General features: G+C 43.2%; 1 protein-coding gene across 1 annotated transcript in view; it reads right to left on the bottom strand.

Moving 5' to 3' along the window:
* armh3 (armadillo like helical domain containing 3) overlaps nt 1-17,814 on the bottom strand; it is a 191,367-nt gene that overhangs the window by 104,471 nt on the left and 69,082 nt on the right. Inside the window, exons 17-18 of the mRNA XM_059947083.1 lie at nt 14,808-14,873; nt 12,843-12,912 (exon numbers count right to left, since the gene is read on the bottom strand). Of these exons, the coding sequence (XP_059803066.1) occupies nt 12,843-12,912; nt 14,808-14,873 (136 nt within the window). The remainder of the gene's footprint in view (nt 1-12,842; nt 12,913-14,807; nt 14,874-17,814) is intronic.

The raw sequence follows: 17,814 nt of genomic DNA, 5'->3' as shown, positions 1-17,814 counted from the left end.
ATAGCACCTTTAATATAACACAAGAGAAGGTCTGGCACAAAAAAATGCATATCGATTGCTATATTCTTGGACAGAGTAGTAGAAGAGTTAAGTAGGGACTTTGAATGAGAAATTGAGCAGCAAGTTAGGGGTGTGGTGGAAACACCAGGCCTCAGGTTTGGGTTGGTGAAGACAAGGGGAGAGTTGGGAGTTCAACTCTACCACCATTCTGTAAGGAGTCTCTGTATGTCCTCCCCATGGACTGTCTTCCAATTCCTCCCACAGTCTAAAGATACACCAGATAGGTTATTTGGTCATTGTAAATTGTCCTGCTATTAGGTTATGGCAATCCAGTTTGTCAGGGGTTGCTGGGTCAGCATGGCTTGAAGGGCCAGAAGGCCCTCCTCCATGCTATGTCAACAAATAAATAAACAAACATGTCCATAAGTAAATACATAAATAAAATGAACAAAAATAAATGTTGAGCACCTCAGCTTGGGTTTTGATTGCCAATGTCTCTGCCTTTGGACAGGGGCAGCACAGTAGCATTGCAGCTCGTGCCATGCTTTACAGTACCAGTAATTTGAGTCCGGTTCCTGCCACTGTTTGTAAGGGGTTTGCACGCTCTCCCCGTGACCACCCGAGTTCCCTCCCACATTACAAAATGCGACGTATGGGTTACGGTGAGCTGTGGGCATCGTACGGTGGCGCTGGATATATGGCGATGCGGGCTGCCCCAGCACATCTTCAGACTGTGTTGGTCGTTGACACAAACGATGGATTTCACTGTATGAATTGATGCTTTGATGTATGTGTGACAAATAAAGATATTCTTGATGATTGAATTCAGTTTCAGCAAGGGCGGACCATGTTTTAACTGCAGGTTCATGCAGATCTCTCCTGACGTTGTGATCACAATGCAGGCATACTCAAGAAGCCAGTGTTGGAGGAATGAAGATAACCCAAAGGGTTAAAAAAGCTGAAACTCACAGGGAGGGGGCAAGGTGGGATTGGAAAACAAGGAAAAGAATTTTAAAGCAAGGCGTTCGAGAACATCAGTGAGGGAAGCTGCGCTTGACTGCACACCACAAATGTGCACCAAGGCAGACAGAAAGGTGTGGCTAAAGATCTTTAAAACTTAGCTTTATTTGTCACATTGAACCACGGAGTGAAGTGTCAATAACCAACACGGTCTGAGGATGTGCTTGAGCCAGCCTGCAAGTGCCACCACAGCTTGCCCACAACTTAACCTGTCCAGCTCATTTTTGGAACGTGGGAAGAAACTGGAGCATCCAACAGAAATGCATGAATAGACACGGTCATGGCGAGAATGTATAAACTCCTTATAGAGAGTGGCAGGTATTGAACCTGGGTCACCGGCACTGTAATAGTGTTAGGCTAACCTCTATGCTACTGTGCCTGTGCTTATACTCAGGCAGGAGAAAGAACAGCAATCCCATAGTACCTTTTGTAGACTCCAGCACTTTACAACCACATGCAATCTGTGAAATGCAATCACAGATGTAATGTAGGAAACACAGGGTGCAATTTACGAGCATTGAATTAAAGGTTCAACATTCTGTGTAAGTGGTGATGGGAAGAAGGCTCAGAACTAGCCAAGAAACTTCACCTCACTACAGTGGTATGGGACTGCCTTCATCCACCTGACTGCCTCAGTTTAATATTTTGTCCATTGCAGATGGAACTTAATGAAGACAAGTGTGAAGTGTTGCATTTTGGGAGGGCAAACCAGGGTAGGCTTACACAGTGAATGTTAGAGCTCTGAGGTGTAGTCGAACAAAGGGATCTGGGAGTGCAGATTCATAATGCTTAGGAAGAGGTAGATAGGGTAGAAAAGAGTTTTTAGCAATTTTGCCTTCATTAATCAGCGTTATTTTTTTTTGAGTACAAGAATCATGAAATTATGTTGAAGTTGTACAAGAACTTGGTGAGACCAAATTTGGAGTATTGTATGCAGTTCTGATTACCTACCTACAAAAAAGTTATCACTAAGCTTGAAAGAGTGCAGTGAAAATTTTCAAGTATGTTGTTGGGACTCAGGAACTGAATTATAGGAAAAGGCTGAATAGGCTCATTCCCGAGATGGAGGAAGAGATGTATCTAATTATGAGGAGCATAGACATGTAAATGAATCCGTGCAGACTTTTTCCCCCATAGTTTGAGTGAGAGTAGAACCAGAATTCATAGGTGCAAGGTGAATTGGCAAATATTTAAGGGGAATCGGAGGGGGAACTTCTTCACTCAGAGGATGGTGAGAGAATGGAGCAAGCTGCCAGCAAACATGGTAGACGCAGGTTCAATACTAACGTAAATGAGAAATTTAGGTATATGGATGGGACGGAACTGGAATGATATGGTCTGTGTGCAGGTGGATGGGTCTAGGAGAAATCAGATCGGCATGGACTACTAGAAACTTCAATGGGCCAAAGGAACTGTTACTGTGCTGTAGCACTCTATGATACTATGATGCACTTCCGACAGTGCTGCACACCCTCAGTGTTATACTGGGATTTAGTGAAGTGTCCAAAACTCTCAAACCTTTGGAGATTGGAGTCACAGACATCACTGATTTGAAAGAAAGATTAGTTTTGTCACATGAACATCGAAACATACTGTGAAATGGGTCATTTTGCGTCAACAACCAACAGTCTGAAGGTGTTCTGGGGCAGCCCACAAGTGGTGCCCTGCTTCCAGAGCCAATGCAGCATGGTCACAACTTCCTAACCCAAATCCGTACGTCTTTCAAATGAAACTGGAGCACCAGGCGAAAATCCTCAGGGAGGACGTGCAAACTCCTTACAGGGAGCAGTAGGAACTGAACCACAGTTGTTAGCGCTGAAAATTGTTATGTTAGCCGCTCGCTAGCGTGTTGGCTGATGTATCACAGCCCTGAGGCACTGGGGAGCCTGGACCCCTGAAAACAAGGGCCAGCAACTAGAGAGGCACAATAAAGCACAGCTCTGTGACAGTTTAATCATTTTGATCTCATTTCAGTAAGAATATATTTCTGCAAAAGTAACAACCACATTCATATTTATTGGTTCGTGGATTGACTGCAAGCCATTAATCAGTGAGGCCACATTGTCTGTATGGAATAAAAGCTCAACTCTGAACAAAAAGGATAAATAAAAATTATTATCATTGAGTTAAAAACAGAAACATTTTTTATAAAATATGTAGATTAAAATAGTGAAGGAACCCAAGTATTCTATAGCACAACTCCAAGAAGGTGCAGTGTTTTAATTCAGCTTCTAAATTTCAATAATTAGTTTTGTCCCAGTGTGGTGCCAAAGTGGCCACAAGTCTAATTTCTCATGCTTCGGAATTGGATTTAAATTAGCATAATTCATTCATATATATTCACCACCAGCAGAAATGAATAGACTGGGCCAAATTGGAAATTGGACTATATTCTCTCTTCAGGATACCTTTCTATTCATTTGATTTGCACAGACTTGAGACATTAATTCACAGTAATGCAGGACGAGGTACAATCCTCATTCTGTGCTGGACAAATTGATCTCAGGCATGACAGTACCTCAATGATCTCAGCCCTCAGGGGAAGTTGGTTTGCAAATGTATTTTCCCCCACTGGATTTAAGATTATAAAATAATAAGACAGAGGACCACAATTAGACCATTCAGCCCATCGAGTCTGTCATTCCATTATAGCCAATTTATTATCCCTCTCAACCACCATTCTCTTGCCTTCTCTCTGTAGCCTTTGACAACCTTACAAATCAAGAGTCGATTAACCTCTGTTTTAAATATAACCAATAACTTGGCCTCCATAGGCACCTGTGGCAATGAATTCCACAGACTCACTAACTTCTGGCTAAAGAAATTCCCCCTCATCTCTGTTCTAAAGGGATATCCTTCTATTATGAGGTTATGCCTTCTAACCCTAGAGCAGCGTGAGGTTTATTCAGAGAGCTTCATCTCTGCGGGAAGTCAGATCTTAAAAGGTAAATACCCTTCTCTAAAAGCCAGTAGGGTTAGACAACACAGAAACAGGCCTTTCGGCCCAACTCATCCATGCTGACCAAGATTCCTGCCTGAGCTTGGCCCATGTCCCTCCTTGTTTTCATGATACATGAATGTGTCCAAATGGCTTTTAAATGTTATTATTGTACCTGCCTCAGGCAACTTGCTTCCATTACCCACAAACTTGTATGAAGTGGCCCCTCATGTCCTCCTTCAATTTGTCCCTCTTACTTAAACCTACGCCTCTAAGTTTTAGACTCCTTTACAAGGGGTGATTGATAAGTCTGTGGCCTAAGGTAGAAGGAGTCAATTTTAGAAAACCTAGCACATTTATTTTTCAACATAGTCCCCTCCTACATTTACACACTTAGTCCAGCGGTCGTGGAGCATACGGATCCCTTCTCTGTAGAAGTCGGCGTCTTGGACCTCCAGAAGTGGTCCACAGCATGGATGATTGATAAGTTTGTGACCTAAAGTAGAAGGAGATGAGGAGAAACGTCACACTTTCTGCATTTTCACACAAAGAGTTGAACTGCACGTGCATGTAATGAGAGCTGTATAACTCACCTCCTTCTACCTTAGGCCACAAAATTATCAATCACCCCTGCTGTGGACCCCCTGGAGGTCCAAGACACTCGACACATGCATGTGCAGTTCAACTCTTTGAGTGATAATGCAGAAAGTTTCAAGTTAATAACTCACCTCCTTCTACCTTAGGCCACGAACATCAAACCTGCTGTGGACCACTTCTACAAGAAAAGGGATCTGAATACACCACAACCACTAGACTAACTTTGCACATGTAGGAGGGGACTATGTTGAAAAATACATGCGCTAGGTTTTCTAAAATTGACCCCTTTTAACTTAGGCCACAAACTTATCAATCACCCCTCGTACATTTGGAAAAAAAGAGACCAACCTTACGTGTGTCTCTCATGATTTCAATAAACTTCTAAAAGGTCACCCCTCAGCCTCCTTGGCTTGAGGGAAAACATGTTAATGAAAACGTAGAATTTAACAGCTTTCATTGCTCCCATTCTCTATTACTTCATGAGATTAATTTAAATTTCTCAGCTCCCGCACTGGGAAGCGTGCTTGTTTTTTCAGATCAATTAATTAATACCACCACAATGCTATTGTGGCCTTGTGTACTCATGCTTCCTACTGTTTAATGTGAGACAGGATGAGGAGGTCAGACACTGCTGGGTGCTATGGGTCACTGAACATCACTCTCACCAGCCAGGAAGTTACAGGATTAAGGAGCACTCCAGAGACATGAACAACAGGACAAGTTGACAGTACTGAGGGAGATCGGCGGAACTGGAATTCAGAGATCCTAATCCGCTCGTTCACATCAACATAAAAGATACCACGACACTCACTGCTTCACAAATATTTAGCCCTGAACCAACATTGCTAATAAGGATGGAATTGGTCATTTTGTGTCAGTATTTGTAGCATTTTGCTACATGCAAAGCTGTTATTTTAAAATATTGACTAAATTAGAAAAGAACAGCATTAATTGTAAAATACTCTGTAAATCCCAACCGGGGTGAGGGGAGAGAAACCAGAATTCCCGGGGAAAACCCACCCATTGCATGGGGAAGACGTACCGAGTCTCCTTACAGGAGAGGCCGGGACTGAACTCTAAACTCCGACTCCCTAAGCTGTCCTTGCTTCATGCTAACCACTACACCAACGTGACTCCCATTTGAAAACTCAATCATTGACTGTCAGTAAATGTAACAGCTTTGAAAGTGGATGTGTAGAAAGACCTGTGAACCACATTTCCTATCATTCAATGAGACAGATGCCACCACATCTCTACGTCAAATCCAGGGTTGATTCCAGATGATTGATACAGTCGGCCCTCCTTATCCGTGGGGGATTAGTTCCGAGAACCCCCCCCCCCCGCGGATACCAAAAATCGCGGATGCTCAAGTCCCTTATTTAACCTGAATCAGTGCGGTGGTCTTTAGGATCCAGCGGAACCCCGGACTTTATTCAACATGTTCAGAGCGGTGGGCATTAGGACCCGGCGTGGCTCTGAATCCGCGGTGTTTCTGTTCACAAAAATAATCACGATCGCGATTGAAAATAAGGTGGAAATAATAAAGTGATTGGAAAAAGGTGAAACGCCATCAGCCATTGGAAAAGCGTTAGGCTACAGTCGGTCAATGATCGGAACAATTTTAATGGAGCATGTGAAAGGCCCTGCCCCAATGAAAGCTACAATTATTACTAAGCAATGCAGTGGTTTAATTATTGGGTTTTGGGTTTTTGATCCTCCACATCAACCTGGCACAGTGGAGAGCGCACTCGATAGCGATCTGTCACTAGATCGAACTCGGGAACTTCCCGAGGCTTGCGCTGAAACATACGTTCTTAAGTGTTTTCTATGCATAGATAGGTAAAATATATACTATATACAAATGCAAACATCTAACTGACGCTAAATAATACCGGATGTACCTGATCCACATTAACCCACGCACATCCTCCTGTATACTTTAAATTAGCTCGAGATTACTTATAACAGCTAATACAATGTAAATGCTATGTAAAATTGTTACTATACTGCATTGTTTAGGGAATAATGACAAGAAAAAAGTCTGTACATGCTCAAACAACAAGTGCTGGAAGAGCACTTCCAGGTTTTCGCAATTCATGGTTGGTTGAATTCGCGGATGCAGAATTCGCTGATAAGGAGGGCCGACTGTACTTCCAATTCCTTCTCTTTCCTTTCCTCAATTGATAGCTGCATCACCTCGTGAAGCCCACTACCCTAGGGACCCACCATGGGCAGTGAGAGTCTTTTGTCTCCACATCAGAAGGAAGATTGACCTATCAATCTATCTATTTAAGGATACAGAGACTCCTTACAGAACAGCACCAGAATTGAACTGCAAACTCTGGAACACCTTAAGCTGCAATAGCGTCACACTAACTGCTACACTACCGTGGCGCCGAACATGAATTCCAGATTCTAGTCGATGCCTGGCTTAACAAGCCAACAATAGATTCAAGATTCAGGATTCATTTATGATCAAAGAATGCACAAATTTTACAACCTTGAGATTTGCTTGCTCACAAGTAGCAACAAAGCAAGAAACCCGAAAGAACCCAATTAAAGAAAAAAAACACAAAATAAAAGGCCAACACTTGATGTGCAAGAGAAAAAAGAATTACACAAACAATTGAAGCAGACAACAGCATTCTGAACCAAAACTGAGTCCTCAGATCTGAATCCCAGAGCATCCTGGAGTAGGCCCAAAGCTTCACTTATCAGTTTATCATTTTAGCGGGCACAGAGCACAGCAGCCAGGGTAGTCTTTATAGCCTAAGCGCCATGGAGAGAGGAGTGACCATTGTGGAGAGCAAGCAAAGTTGGTTCTCACCTCTGAGCTGGGCCGGCATTTAAAATTGTCTAAACAGCACATGTACCTCGCAGTAGGACCCAGCTGCAGCGAAAGGTTTGGGGCCTAGATCACACCACCCTGCGACCCACTCCGGGCTCAGACTACGTTGCCCAGCTCAAAGCTGCTCTCAAGCACTTCAGATCAGCTCGATGCCCCAAGGGATACAATCTCTCACGCGGGCCAGTTGAATATGCAGCATTAGTACATTGTTTTTGGGGCACGTTGGTGGAAAGACCTGTCATTTAGTATGCATCCCTAACTACCTCGACAAGGTGGTGGTGAGCAATCTCCCTGTATAATACCGAGCTTCTGGTGACCATACTGCCAAAAGAAAAGAAACAGCGAAAAGGACAGCAAGACACTGCAAAACCAGGATAGCATGCAGTCTGGAGAGAAACCTGCAGAAGGTGGTATTCCCTTGCACACTAGCACTTGTCCTTCTTGGCAGCAGAGTTTGAGTGTTGAAGGTGCTCACAATGAGAACCAGCAGGGCCTCTTGCAGATGGTGCCTAATGTGCATTTGTACCAACAGGAATATTTAGAATAGTAAACACGAAGTACACTGCAGATGCTGGGGTCAAAGCAACACGTACAACACGCTGGAGGAACTCGGCAGGTCGGGCAGCATCCGTGGAAAATATCCATAGAATAGTGATGGTGGGCCAGTCAAGGAGACTGTGTCACCTTGGATGGTGCTGAACGTCGAGTTTTGCTGGAGCTGTACTCATCCAGCTAAGTGGACAGTTTTCCATCGCCTTCCAGATGTGCCTTAGGGATGTTGGAAAGACTTTTGGAGCGGGCCTAGGATAGTTACTTGTTGAAGGATATCCAATCTCTGAATTGCTCTTGAAACCACAGTATTTACAATGTGCTTCTTTATAACCAGAACACTGGTTTGAAATAACAAGTACAGTTTATCAAGAACTGTGTTAATGTGTCAGTTAAATTAATCCTTACTAAGATGGTGGAGTCCATGTACTGGAGGCATGAGCATAAGAATTTACACCAACATTTCCAGTGCTAATGTCACAAGGTCAGAGTTTCTATCGGGGGGTGAGAACCCTGTGCTCTATAGTTTTCCCTGACTGCAAAGCAGGCTACAGTTATAACACCAACAATCTGCTGGAGGAACTCAGCGGGTTGAGGAGCATCTGAGAATTACACTGGACAAAGATTTTGCTTCCTGAATATCTTCGGGTGTACCTTTTGGATTTTGGGCTGCTGATCATGAAAATCACCATGAAATTTCCCTACCACACACCATTTTTTGAAATTGCCTACATTTGTTATTTCAATTCATAAAAATTCAAGTCAGAGTAACAGCTGCCAAGATTAAGGAAGGCATTTTTGTTGGTCTACAAACCAAATAGGTCATTAATGAAAGGCAATACGAAGAACGTCTGGTGGGACTGGAGAAAATTACATGGAAAGCATTCAAGGATGTTGATGAAAATTTTCTTGGCAACTATGGAGCACCAAGCTACCAAACCATGAAGTGCAACGTGTCACTAAAGATTCATTTTCTGCGTTCCAATTTAGACTTCTTCCCTGCAAATCTTGGCGCTGTCAGTGACAAGCACAGTGAAAGGTTTCACCAAGACATTGCGGTCATGGAGAAACATTATCAGAGCAACTGGAATCCATCAGTGCTGGCTGATTATTGTTGGACACTTAAGCGAATAGCCTCAAATATTGAGAACAAACTAAAATCAACGAAACGTTTTTAGCTTAGTTGAATTATTGCAAAGCGTCAGCACCGTTATGTAATTAAACGCATTATATTCAATGAAAGTTAATTTTGTTTCGCCAAATTACCATGTGATACAAGTAGTCTGAAATTAAATTTGGTTCAGCTTCAAGTGGTCTATCATAACCACTTAAAACTTTCTGAAGAAGCAACACATCCGAAAAAAATCTGTAAACAAACGTGAGAACACCTGCAGATGCTGGAAATCCAGAGCAACACACATAAAATGCTGGAGAAACTCAGCAGGTCAGGCAGCATCCATGGAAAGAGTAAACAGTTGACGTTTTGGACTAAGACCCTTCTTCAGGACTGTTGTCCAGTGTTATTGATGTTTTAGTCCCTGTATTGGGGCAGGGTCTCAACCTAAACCATCAAGGGTTCCTTTCCTCCCACAGATGCTGCTTAACCTACTGAGTTCTTTAGCAGATTGTATGTTGCTCCAAATTCTGGCATCTGCGGCCTTCAAAGAACTGCTGGACTCTGCAGAGTCAAACACACGAATGCAAAGTGCCAGAGGCAGCTCCACATCAACAAGCACACAGCAGGCTATTTTCTCAGCTCTACAATGGTACAGGATCACTAACACCTCAGACCGAAGGAGATTTTGAGATAGCCATACTACACTCATGAGACATTTAACCAAGGGACTGCCCTCCATTTCAGGAGTTGTACAGCATAGGCCCTTCAGCCCACCACTGCTATGCCAGCCATCGTAAACCCATACTAACCCCATTTGCCTATATAAATTCTATATCCTTTTACAGCTTGCTCATTCAAGCACCTATAAACATGTCTCTTAAATGTTGTTTCTATTCCTTGCATTCAAATAGCAATTTGAATGTATAGCAATACAAAAAAGCTACACAGAGTAGAGACTCAGCCCGAAATATCACGCGCACATCACTGGTATCTACAAGAGGCACTGCCTGGTGAAGGCAACATCCTGAATCAAAAATCCCCCCATTCAAGCCTTGCCATCTTCTTGCAACTATCATCGGGCAGGAGGCTCAGGCACCTGAAGTCCCACACCACTAGATTCAGAAACAGCTACTCCCTCCATTTCAACTATATGGTTCTTGAACACAAGAACATTAGAAATAGGAGCAGGAGTTGGCCATCTGGCCCGGCGAGCCTGCTTCACCATTCAATAAGATCATGGCTGATCTGGCCATGGACTCATCCTCCCCTACCTGCCTTTTCCCTTTAACTGTTAATTCTCCTCTTTGCAGAAATCTATCCAACCTCATCATGAATATATTTACTTCTATCCAACCTTGACTTAAATACATTTACTGTACAACAGTTTAACACTCTGACAGACTTTGCACTAAAATGGACGTGGCTTTGTCTTACTTGCGCTCTCTGTTGCTGTTTCTCTGTGAATGCTGCTCATTTTCTGCGATCTGCCTGGCTGCTGCTGCAAGCAAGTTTCTCACTGCACCGGTGCGTACACGCACTTGCATACGTGACGATAAACTCAAATTTCTACTGAAAACACTCGGCTGCTCTGGGATTGGAACTCGTTTCACAATGAAATGTGACACTCCATGGTACTACTTTGTAGAGCAGGAGAGTCCTTCAGTCTGTCCGAAAGGCAGACTGGCTGCTACCTTTCGGTAATAACTGAGAATACGCTTCATTAACAGCTCACCGTCAAGCTAGAGACAGTCTGAGGATCACCCTTGGGTGCAATGAGAGAAGCTTGGGGAGCAAATAGGTGGACCTAGGCAAGCCTTCGAGCGCAGATCTATCAAGATGAATGAGACCTTTAGTGGTGCAAATTCGAGAAGCTGCGGTCATTCAGGAGATTACAAAGAGACACGATGGAGGCTTTAGACAGAGCTGACAGAAAAAGATACTGTCTGAGCAGCAAGGGTCATGACTAGTATTGGTTTCTTGTCACGTGTACCAACTTTCAGTGAAAAGCTTCTCTTTGCAGGCTGTTCATACACAGTGCATTGAGGTAGAATAAAGTCTGTGTGGGTAACTGATAATGTGCAAGATATAACGAGGTAGGTTAAGAGGCCAAGAGTTCATCTTATCGTACAAGAGGTCCAGTCAAGAGTCTGATAACTGGTATAGAAGCTGTCCTTGAGCCCATGCTTTCAGACTTTTGAATCTTCTGCCTGTTGGGAGAGGGCAGATGAGAGGATGTCAGCAGCGGGTGGGCTCGTTGATTAGGCTGACTGTTTACTGAGGCAGCAAGAAACATGCAGTCCATGGAAGGAGGCTGGTTTCTGTGATGTGCTGAGTTGCGTCCACAACTCTCTGCAGTTTCTCACAACCACAGGAAGAGCAGCTGCCATACCACGGCGTTATGCATCTGCACAGAATGCTTTCTATGAAATGGAAATGATTAATACAAGTGATAGTTGGGAAAAAGAGAAATTCAGCAAGTGTTTGGGGTCTGGGATAATCTGCTCGGGTGGCAATGGAGGTAGTTAGATCGTAATCACAAAAGAGATCTGTACGCTTCTGAAAGAAACACATTGGGAGGCTATAGGGTAAGGAAGTGGGATGAGGCCAAATTTGGAGTATTGTGTACAGTTCTGGTCACCAAATTATAGGAAAGATGTCAACAAAATAGAGAGAGTACAGAGAAGATTTACCAGAATTTTACCTGGGTTTCAGCACCTAAGTTACAGGGAAAGGTTGAACAAGTTAGGTCTTTATTCTTTGGAGCGTAGAAGGTTGTGGGGGGGGACTTGATAGAGATATTTAAAATTATGAGGGAGATAGATCGAGTTGACATGGATAGGCTTTTTCCATTGAGAGTAGGGGAGATTCAAACAAGAGGACATGAGTTGTGAGTTAGGGGCAAAGGTTTAGGGGTAACACAAGGGGGAACTTCTCTACTCAGAGAGTGATAACTGTGTGGAACGAGCTGCCAGTAGAAGTGGTAGAGGCAGGTTCGATATTGTCACTTAAAAAAAATTGGATAGGTATATGGACAGGAAAGGAATGGAGGGTTATGGGCTGAGTGCGGGTTGGTGGGACTAGGTGAGAGTAAGTGTTCGTCAAGAACTAGAAGGGTCGAGATGGCCTGTTTCTGTGCTATAATTGTTATATGGTTATATGAGTTGCATTGGTCCTACATGGAGTCGATATAGACTCAGGTCCATATCACCTATATGGCCTCGCTCTACAAACTGTGAGCTTAACTGACTCAACACACACAGCCATGTGCACTCTGCATCAGCACCACATCTGCACCCAAGCCCCTTGCACATGGCCTTTCAACAGGTAACACAGAACATGGATGCTTCCTACTTCCTCAATAGGGAGAAGAATCCTGTGCTCTTAAGTTCGGCTGTTACCAAAGCATGAAACCGGTCTCCACAGACTGCAGCAAGCAAATGCAGAGTCAAGCACTCTTGAATGCGAGGTCTGTGGACCAGCTCCATGTTGAGAAGCACACAGCAGGAGATTTTCACGTCTTCACAACACCACTGGTTCACTCACACCTCAGACTGAAGGACATCCTTACAGCGAATCTGTACCAAGAAGGATTGCATTCCTTCAAACGGTGGACCAAACAATCTGAATCCTGAACAAAACAAACTGCAGCCCTAATACTTGTCATTATTAATGAGAGTTATCCAATCGTGCAATTCTCTCCTGCCAGGAGTACTGCTCAACAAGCTCAGAATACAACTCAGACAAAACATACAACAGAAGATTTCGATACTTACCTAACACAGCACAGACCAGAGGGCGAGAAGGAAGGTTCTTATCAGCAGCTTTCTTTCTGTGTCTCATGGGCTATAATGTAATTGAGAAGAATGGATCAATTTTAACATAAATTAAACCATCAGTCCTTTTGGGAGACAACTCCAGCTCTGCCTCCTTACAATGGTGGAACCCTATTCCACTTCGCCCCAGTTAAACTAATTAAATAATTTGTGATGCTCCAAAAACAGCACTGGCCAATTGAATATCAAGAGCATCATCTGCCAGAAACACTCAGTATTTGTACTGGATCTAGAAAGGGAACTGCGACTCTAACTGCGTCACTAATTATTGCTCTAGTAGGATGAAGGTTCAATCATTAACATTAATGATTAATTAATATTAATAATTAATAACAGTCAGTGGTGGGAAAGATGTTGGAGTCAATTATAAAAGAGGAAATTACAACACATTTGGATAGCAGTAGAAGGATCAGTCCGAGTCAGCATGGATTTATGAAGGGAAAATCATGCTTGACTAATCTTCTGGAGTTTTTTGAGGATGTAACAATGAAAATGGACAAGGGAGAGCCAGTGGATGTAGTGTACCTGGACTTCCAGAAAGCTTTTGATAAAGTCCCACATAGGAGATAAGTGGGCAAAATTAGGGCACATGGTATTGGGGGCAGAGTACTGACATGGATTGAAAATTGGCTGACTGACAGGAAACAAAGAGTAGGGATTAACGGATCCCTTTCGGAATGGCAGGCTGTGACCAGTGGGGTACCGCAAGGACTGCAGCTGCTTACAATATACATTAATGATTTAGATGAAGGGACTAAAAGTAACATTAGCAAATTTGCTGATGACACAAAGCTGGGTGGCAGTGTGAAATGTCAGGAGGATGTTATGAGAATGTAGGGTGACTTGGACAGGTTGGGTGAGTGGGCAAATGTATGGCAGATGCAGTTTAATGTGGATAAATGTGAGGTTATCCACTTTGGTGGCAAGAACAGGAAGGCAGATTACTATCTAAATGGAGTCAAGTTAGGAAAAGGGGAAGTACAACGAGATCTAGGTGTTCTTGTACATCAGTCAATGAAAGCAAGCATGCAGGTACAGCAGGCAGTGAAGAAAGCTAATGGCATGCTGGCTTTTATAGCAAGAGGAATTGAGTATAGGTCCTTCTGCAGCTGTACAGGGCCCTGGTGAGACCCCACCTGGAGTATTGTGTGCAGTGTTGGTCTCCAAATTTGAGGAAGGACATTCTTGCTATTGAGGGAGTGCAGCGTAGGTTCACAAGGTTAATTCCCGGAGTGGCGGGACTGTCATATGTTGAAAGATTGGAGCGACTGGGCTTGTATACACTGGAATTTAGAAGGATGGGAGGGGATCTGATTGAAACATGTAAGATTATTAAGGGATTGGACACATTGGAGGCAGGAAGCATGTTCCCGCTGATGGGTGAGTCCAGAACTAAAGGCCACAGTTTAAGAATAAGGGGTAGGCCATTTAGAACAGAGGTGCGGAAAAAATTTTTCACGCAGATTATAGATAGCGAGGTCAAGGGATATGGGGAGAGGGCAGGAACGGGGTACTGATTGTGTATGATCAGCCATGATCACAGAGAATGGCGGTGCTGGCTAGAAGGGCCGAATGGCCTACTCCTGCACCTACTGTCTATTGTCTATTAATACCTTGTCCACTTTCAGATGTCTAAATGAATATTCTCAATCACTCTTGGGGCCATTTCCAGCTTTCCTTGCATCTCCCAACTGCTGGCAACTTGCAACAAGAATTCCCAAAGGAACCTGACAAGTGCTCGTACCCCAGGTTTTATCCTGATGATGAATTGTTCCCCCACCCCCCAATATTCCTTGTAGAGTCAACATGTTTTCCAAGTCAAAGGAGCACAAGTATCTCTACTGAGGGAGTGTCCTGTACAGTCCCTAAAGGCTGTTCACCGACATTCTCAGCCCCCAGACTCACCATTCTGTGCAAGTTGACCCGAAAGTTCATGTTGTCGTCGTGGAGAAAGGCGTTTGCATACTGATCCTGTAACGACAACCCAAAACACTGACCAGAGCATAGTTAGGAAGAGACAAAGTTGCAGCCTGACGAGGAGTGGTGCAGCAGTTAGAGCTGGCACCTCACAGACCTGGGAAGTAAATTAAATTCTGACCTCCAGTGTAGTCAGCGTGGAGTTTACAGCTGTGAACTGCTTTAACTTACTCTTTAGTTTTAGAGATACGAAACAAGACCATTATACATAGGAGCAGAATTAGGCTATTCAGCCCATCGAGCTTGCTCCACCATTCCATTCTGGCTGATTTATTATCCCTCTAAGCCCATTCTGCTACCTTCTCTGACCTTTGATGCCCTGATTAATCAAGAACCTACCCCTGCTTTAAATGTACCCAATGATTTGGACTGCATAGCCCTTTCTGACAATACATTCTATAGATCACAACCCACTGGCTAAAGAAATTTATCCTTATCTTTGTCCTACATGGACGATCCTCAGTTCTAAGGCTATGCCCTCTGGTCCTGGACTCGCCTACTGTATGAAACATTCTCTCCACGTCCTTTCAATATTCAACGGGTTTCAAAGAGATTCCCTCCTCGTTGTTCTGCACTCCAGCAAGTGCAGACCCACAGTCATCAAATGTTAAGCCTTTCATTCCTGGGATCATTCTCCTGAACCTTCTCTGGACCCTGTCCAATACCAGCACATCTTTTCAAAAATAAGGTGCCCAAAGCTGCTCACAAAACCCCATCCTTAATATTAGACCCCAACTGTTTCCAACCAGTGAAGTTAGGCCAACTGGCCCATAATTTCCCTTCTCTTGCCCTCCCTTCTTAAAGAGTGGAGTGACATTTGCCATTTTCCAGTCCTCAAGAACCAATCCAGAATCTAGTGATTCTTGAAAGATGATTACTAATGTCTCCACAATCTCTTTAGCTACCCCCTTTCACAATCCTATGGTGTAGTCCATCTAGAGGTGACTTATCTACCTTCAGACCTTTCAGCTTCCCTACCACCTTCTCCTTGATAATAGCAATGACACCAACTTCTGCCCCAACACAATCGTATTCTCACATTCTGCTTTTGCCTTCCACTGTGAAGACTGAGGCAAAACAGTTGTTCATTCGCTATTACATTGTTCCCATTACCACCTCTCTAGCATCTCCCTTTTACTCTTTATATATATCTACACACACACAGGTGTTCCCCATTTTTCGAACGTTCGCTTTACGACAGCTCACTGTAACGAAAGACCTACATTAGTACCTGATTTCGCTAATCAAAGAGGATTTCTGCTTTTATGGAAAAAAGACGTTCGCTTTATATGTGTATTTACCCAAAGAAAGACTACGATGACTGTGAAGCCTTGTGCGGGCAGTTGTGTGCGCATGCATGTACGTGCTGATTTTTTTTTTCTTGAAATCGATTTCAGCTCGCTGTCTTCCCAATTTTGCTAAGTGAAACTACACCGTACATACAATATTTGTACTTTATATATTTATCATATCATTCCTGCTTTTACTATATGTTCGTGTTATTTTAGGTTTAATGTGTTATTTGGTATGATTTGATAGGTTATTTTTTTGGGTATGGGTATGAACGCTCAAAAAAATTTCCCATATAAATTAATGGTAATTGCTTCTTTGCTTTACAACATTTCAGCTTACAAACGATTTCATAGGAATGCTCTACATTCGGATAGCAGAGGAAACCTTATGGAAAAACTTTTTCTCCCCTCTTATATTATTGCCTTGATATTTAATCTTCTCTCTCTTTATGGTGTTTTTAAGTTATCTACTTAACTTTTAAAAGCTTCACAATCCTCCACCTTCCCACTAATTTTCAATATATTTTATTATTAGCCTTGTTAGCCACGGTTGCCTCATGCTCCATTTTAGAATACTTTTTCATCTTTGGGATGCATCTTTCCTGTACCTTCTGAATTTTCCCCAGAAATACCAGTGTCCCCTTCGAATCATCGTTGGCCAGCTTCTTTCTCATGCCTCTGTAATTCCCTTTACTCCCCTGTAATACTGATACATCCAATTTCAGCTCCTCCTTCTCAAATTACAGATTAATTCTTATCATATTTTGATGACTGCCTCTTAAGGGCTCCTTTACCTTAATCTCCCTAATCAAATCTGAATCACTGTATAACACCCAATCCTGAATTGGCATTCCACTAGTGGGTTCAACCATAAGCTGCTCTAAAAAGCCATTTCATAGGCAATCTATAAATTTCCGCTCTTAGGATCAGCACTAAACTAATTTCTACAAATCTACCTGCATGGTGAAATCGCCATTATTATCGCAACATTGCCCTTTTTACATACTGAGTCCCTCTCTCATTGTAATTTGTAGCCCACATCCAGGCTATTCTTCAGAGGCTTATATAAAAATCTCATCAGGATCTCTTCACCCTTGCAGTTTCCTTAGCTCCACCCACAAGGATTCTACATCTTCCGATCCTCTGTCACCTCTTTCTAAGGATTTTATATAATTTTATACCAACAAAGCCACCCCACTCCCTCTGCCAATCTGTCTGTCTTTCCAATACAACATGCATCCTGGGATGCTAAGCTCCTGCTCCCAACTGCGATATTCTTTCGGTCACAAATCAGACATGTGCACCTGTCAATCTCTAACTGATCTGCAAGATCATCGCCCTTATTCCGTATGCTGTATGCATTCAAATAACACACCCGTAGTCCTGTATTCATCACTCTTTTCAGATTTGGCTACCTGCTACACTTCAATTCACCCCACCAACTACAATTTTGCCCTATCATCTGCCTGCACTTCCCACAGTCTCACTATACACTACTTCTAGTTATATACCAACTGCCCTGTCCTCAGCCCTATCTAAGCCACAGAGCCAGAGACACAGTCACTGCAGCTTCCCCACTTCCCCTGGCAGGGTGTTCCCTCTCTTAACATTCTCCAAAGCAGCATACTTATCAAGGGGAACAG

Source organism: Hypanus sabinus, chromosome 22, assembly GCF_030144855.1.
Source record: "Hypanus sabinus isolate sHypSab1 chromosome 22, sHypSab1.hap1, whole genome shotgun sequence".
Classification (NCBI taxonomy): domain Eukaryota; kingdom Metazoa; phylum Chordata; class Chondrichthyes; order Myliobatiformes; family Dasyatidae; genus Hypanus; species Hypanus sabinus.
The sequence above is the reverse complement of the archived record's forward strand: the minus strand, read 5'-3'. Positions and strand labels throughout refer to the sequence as shown.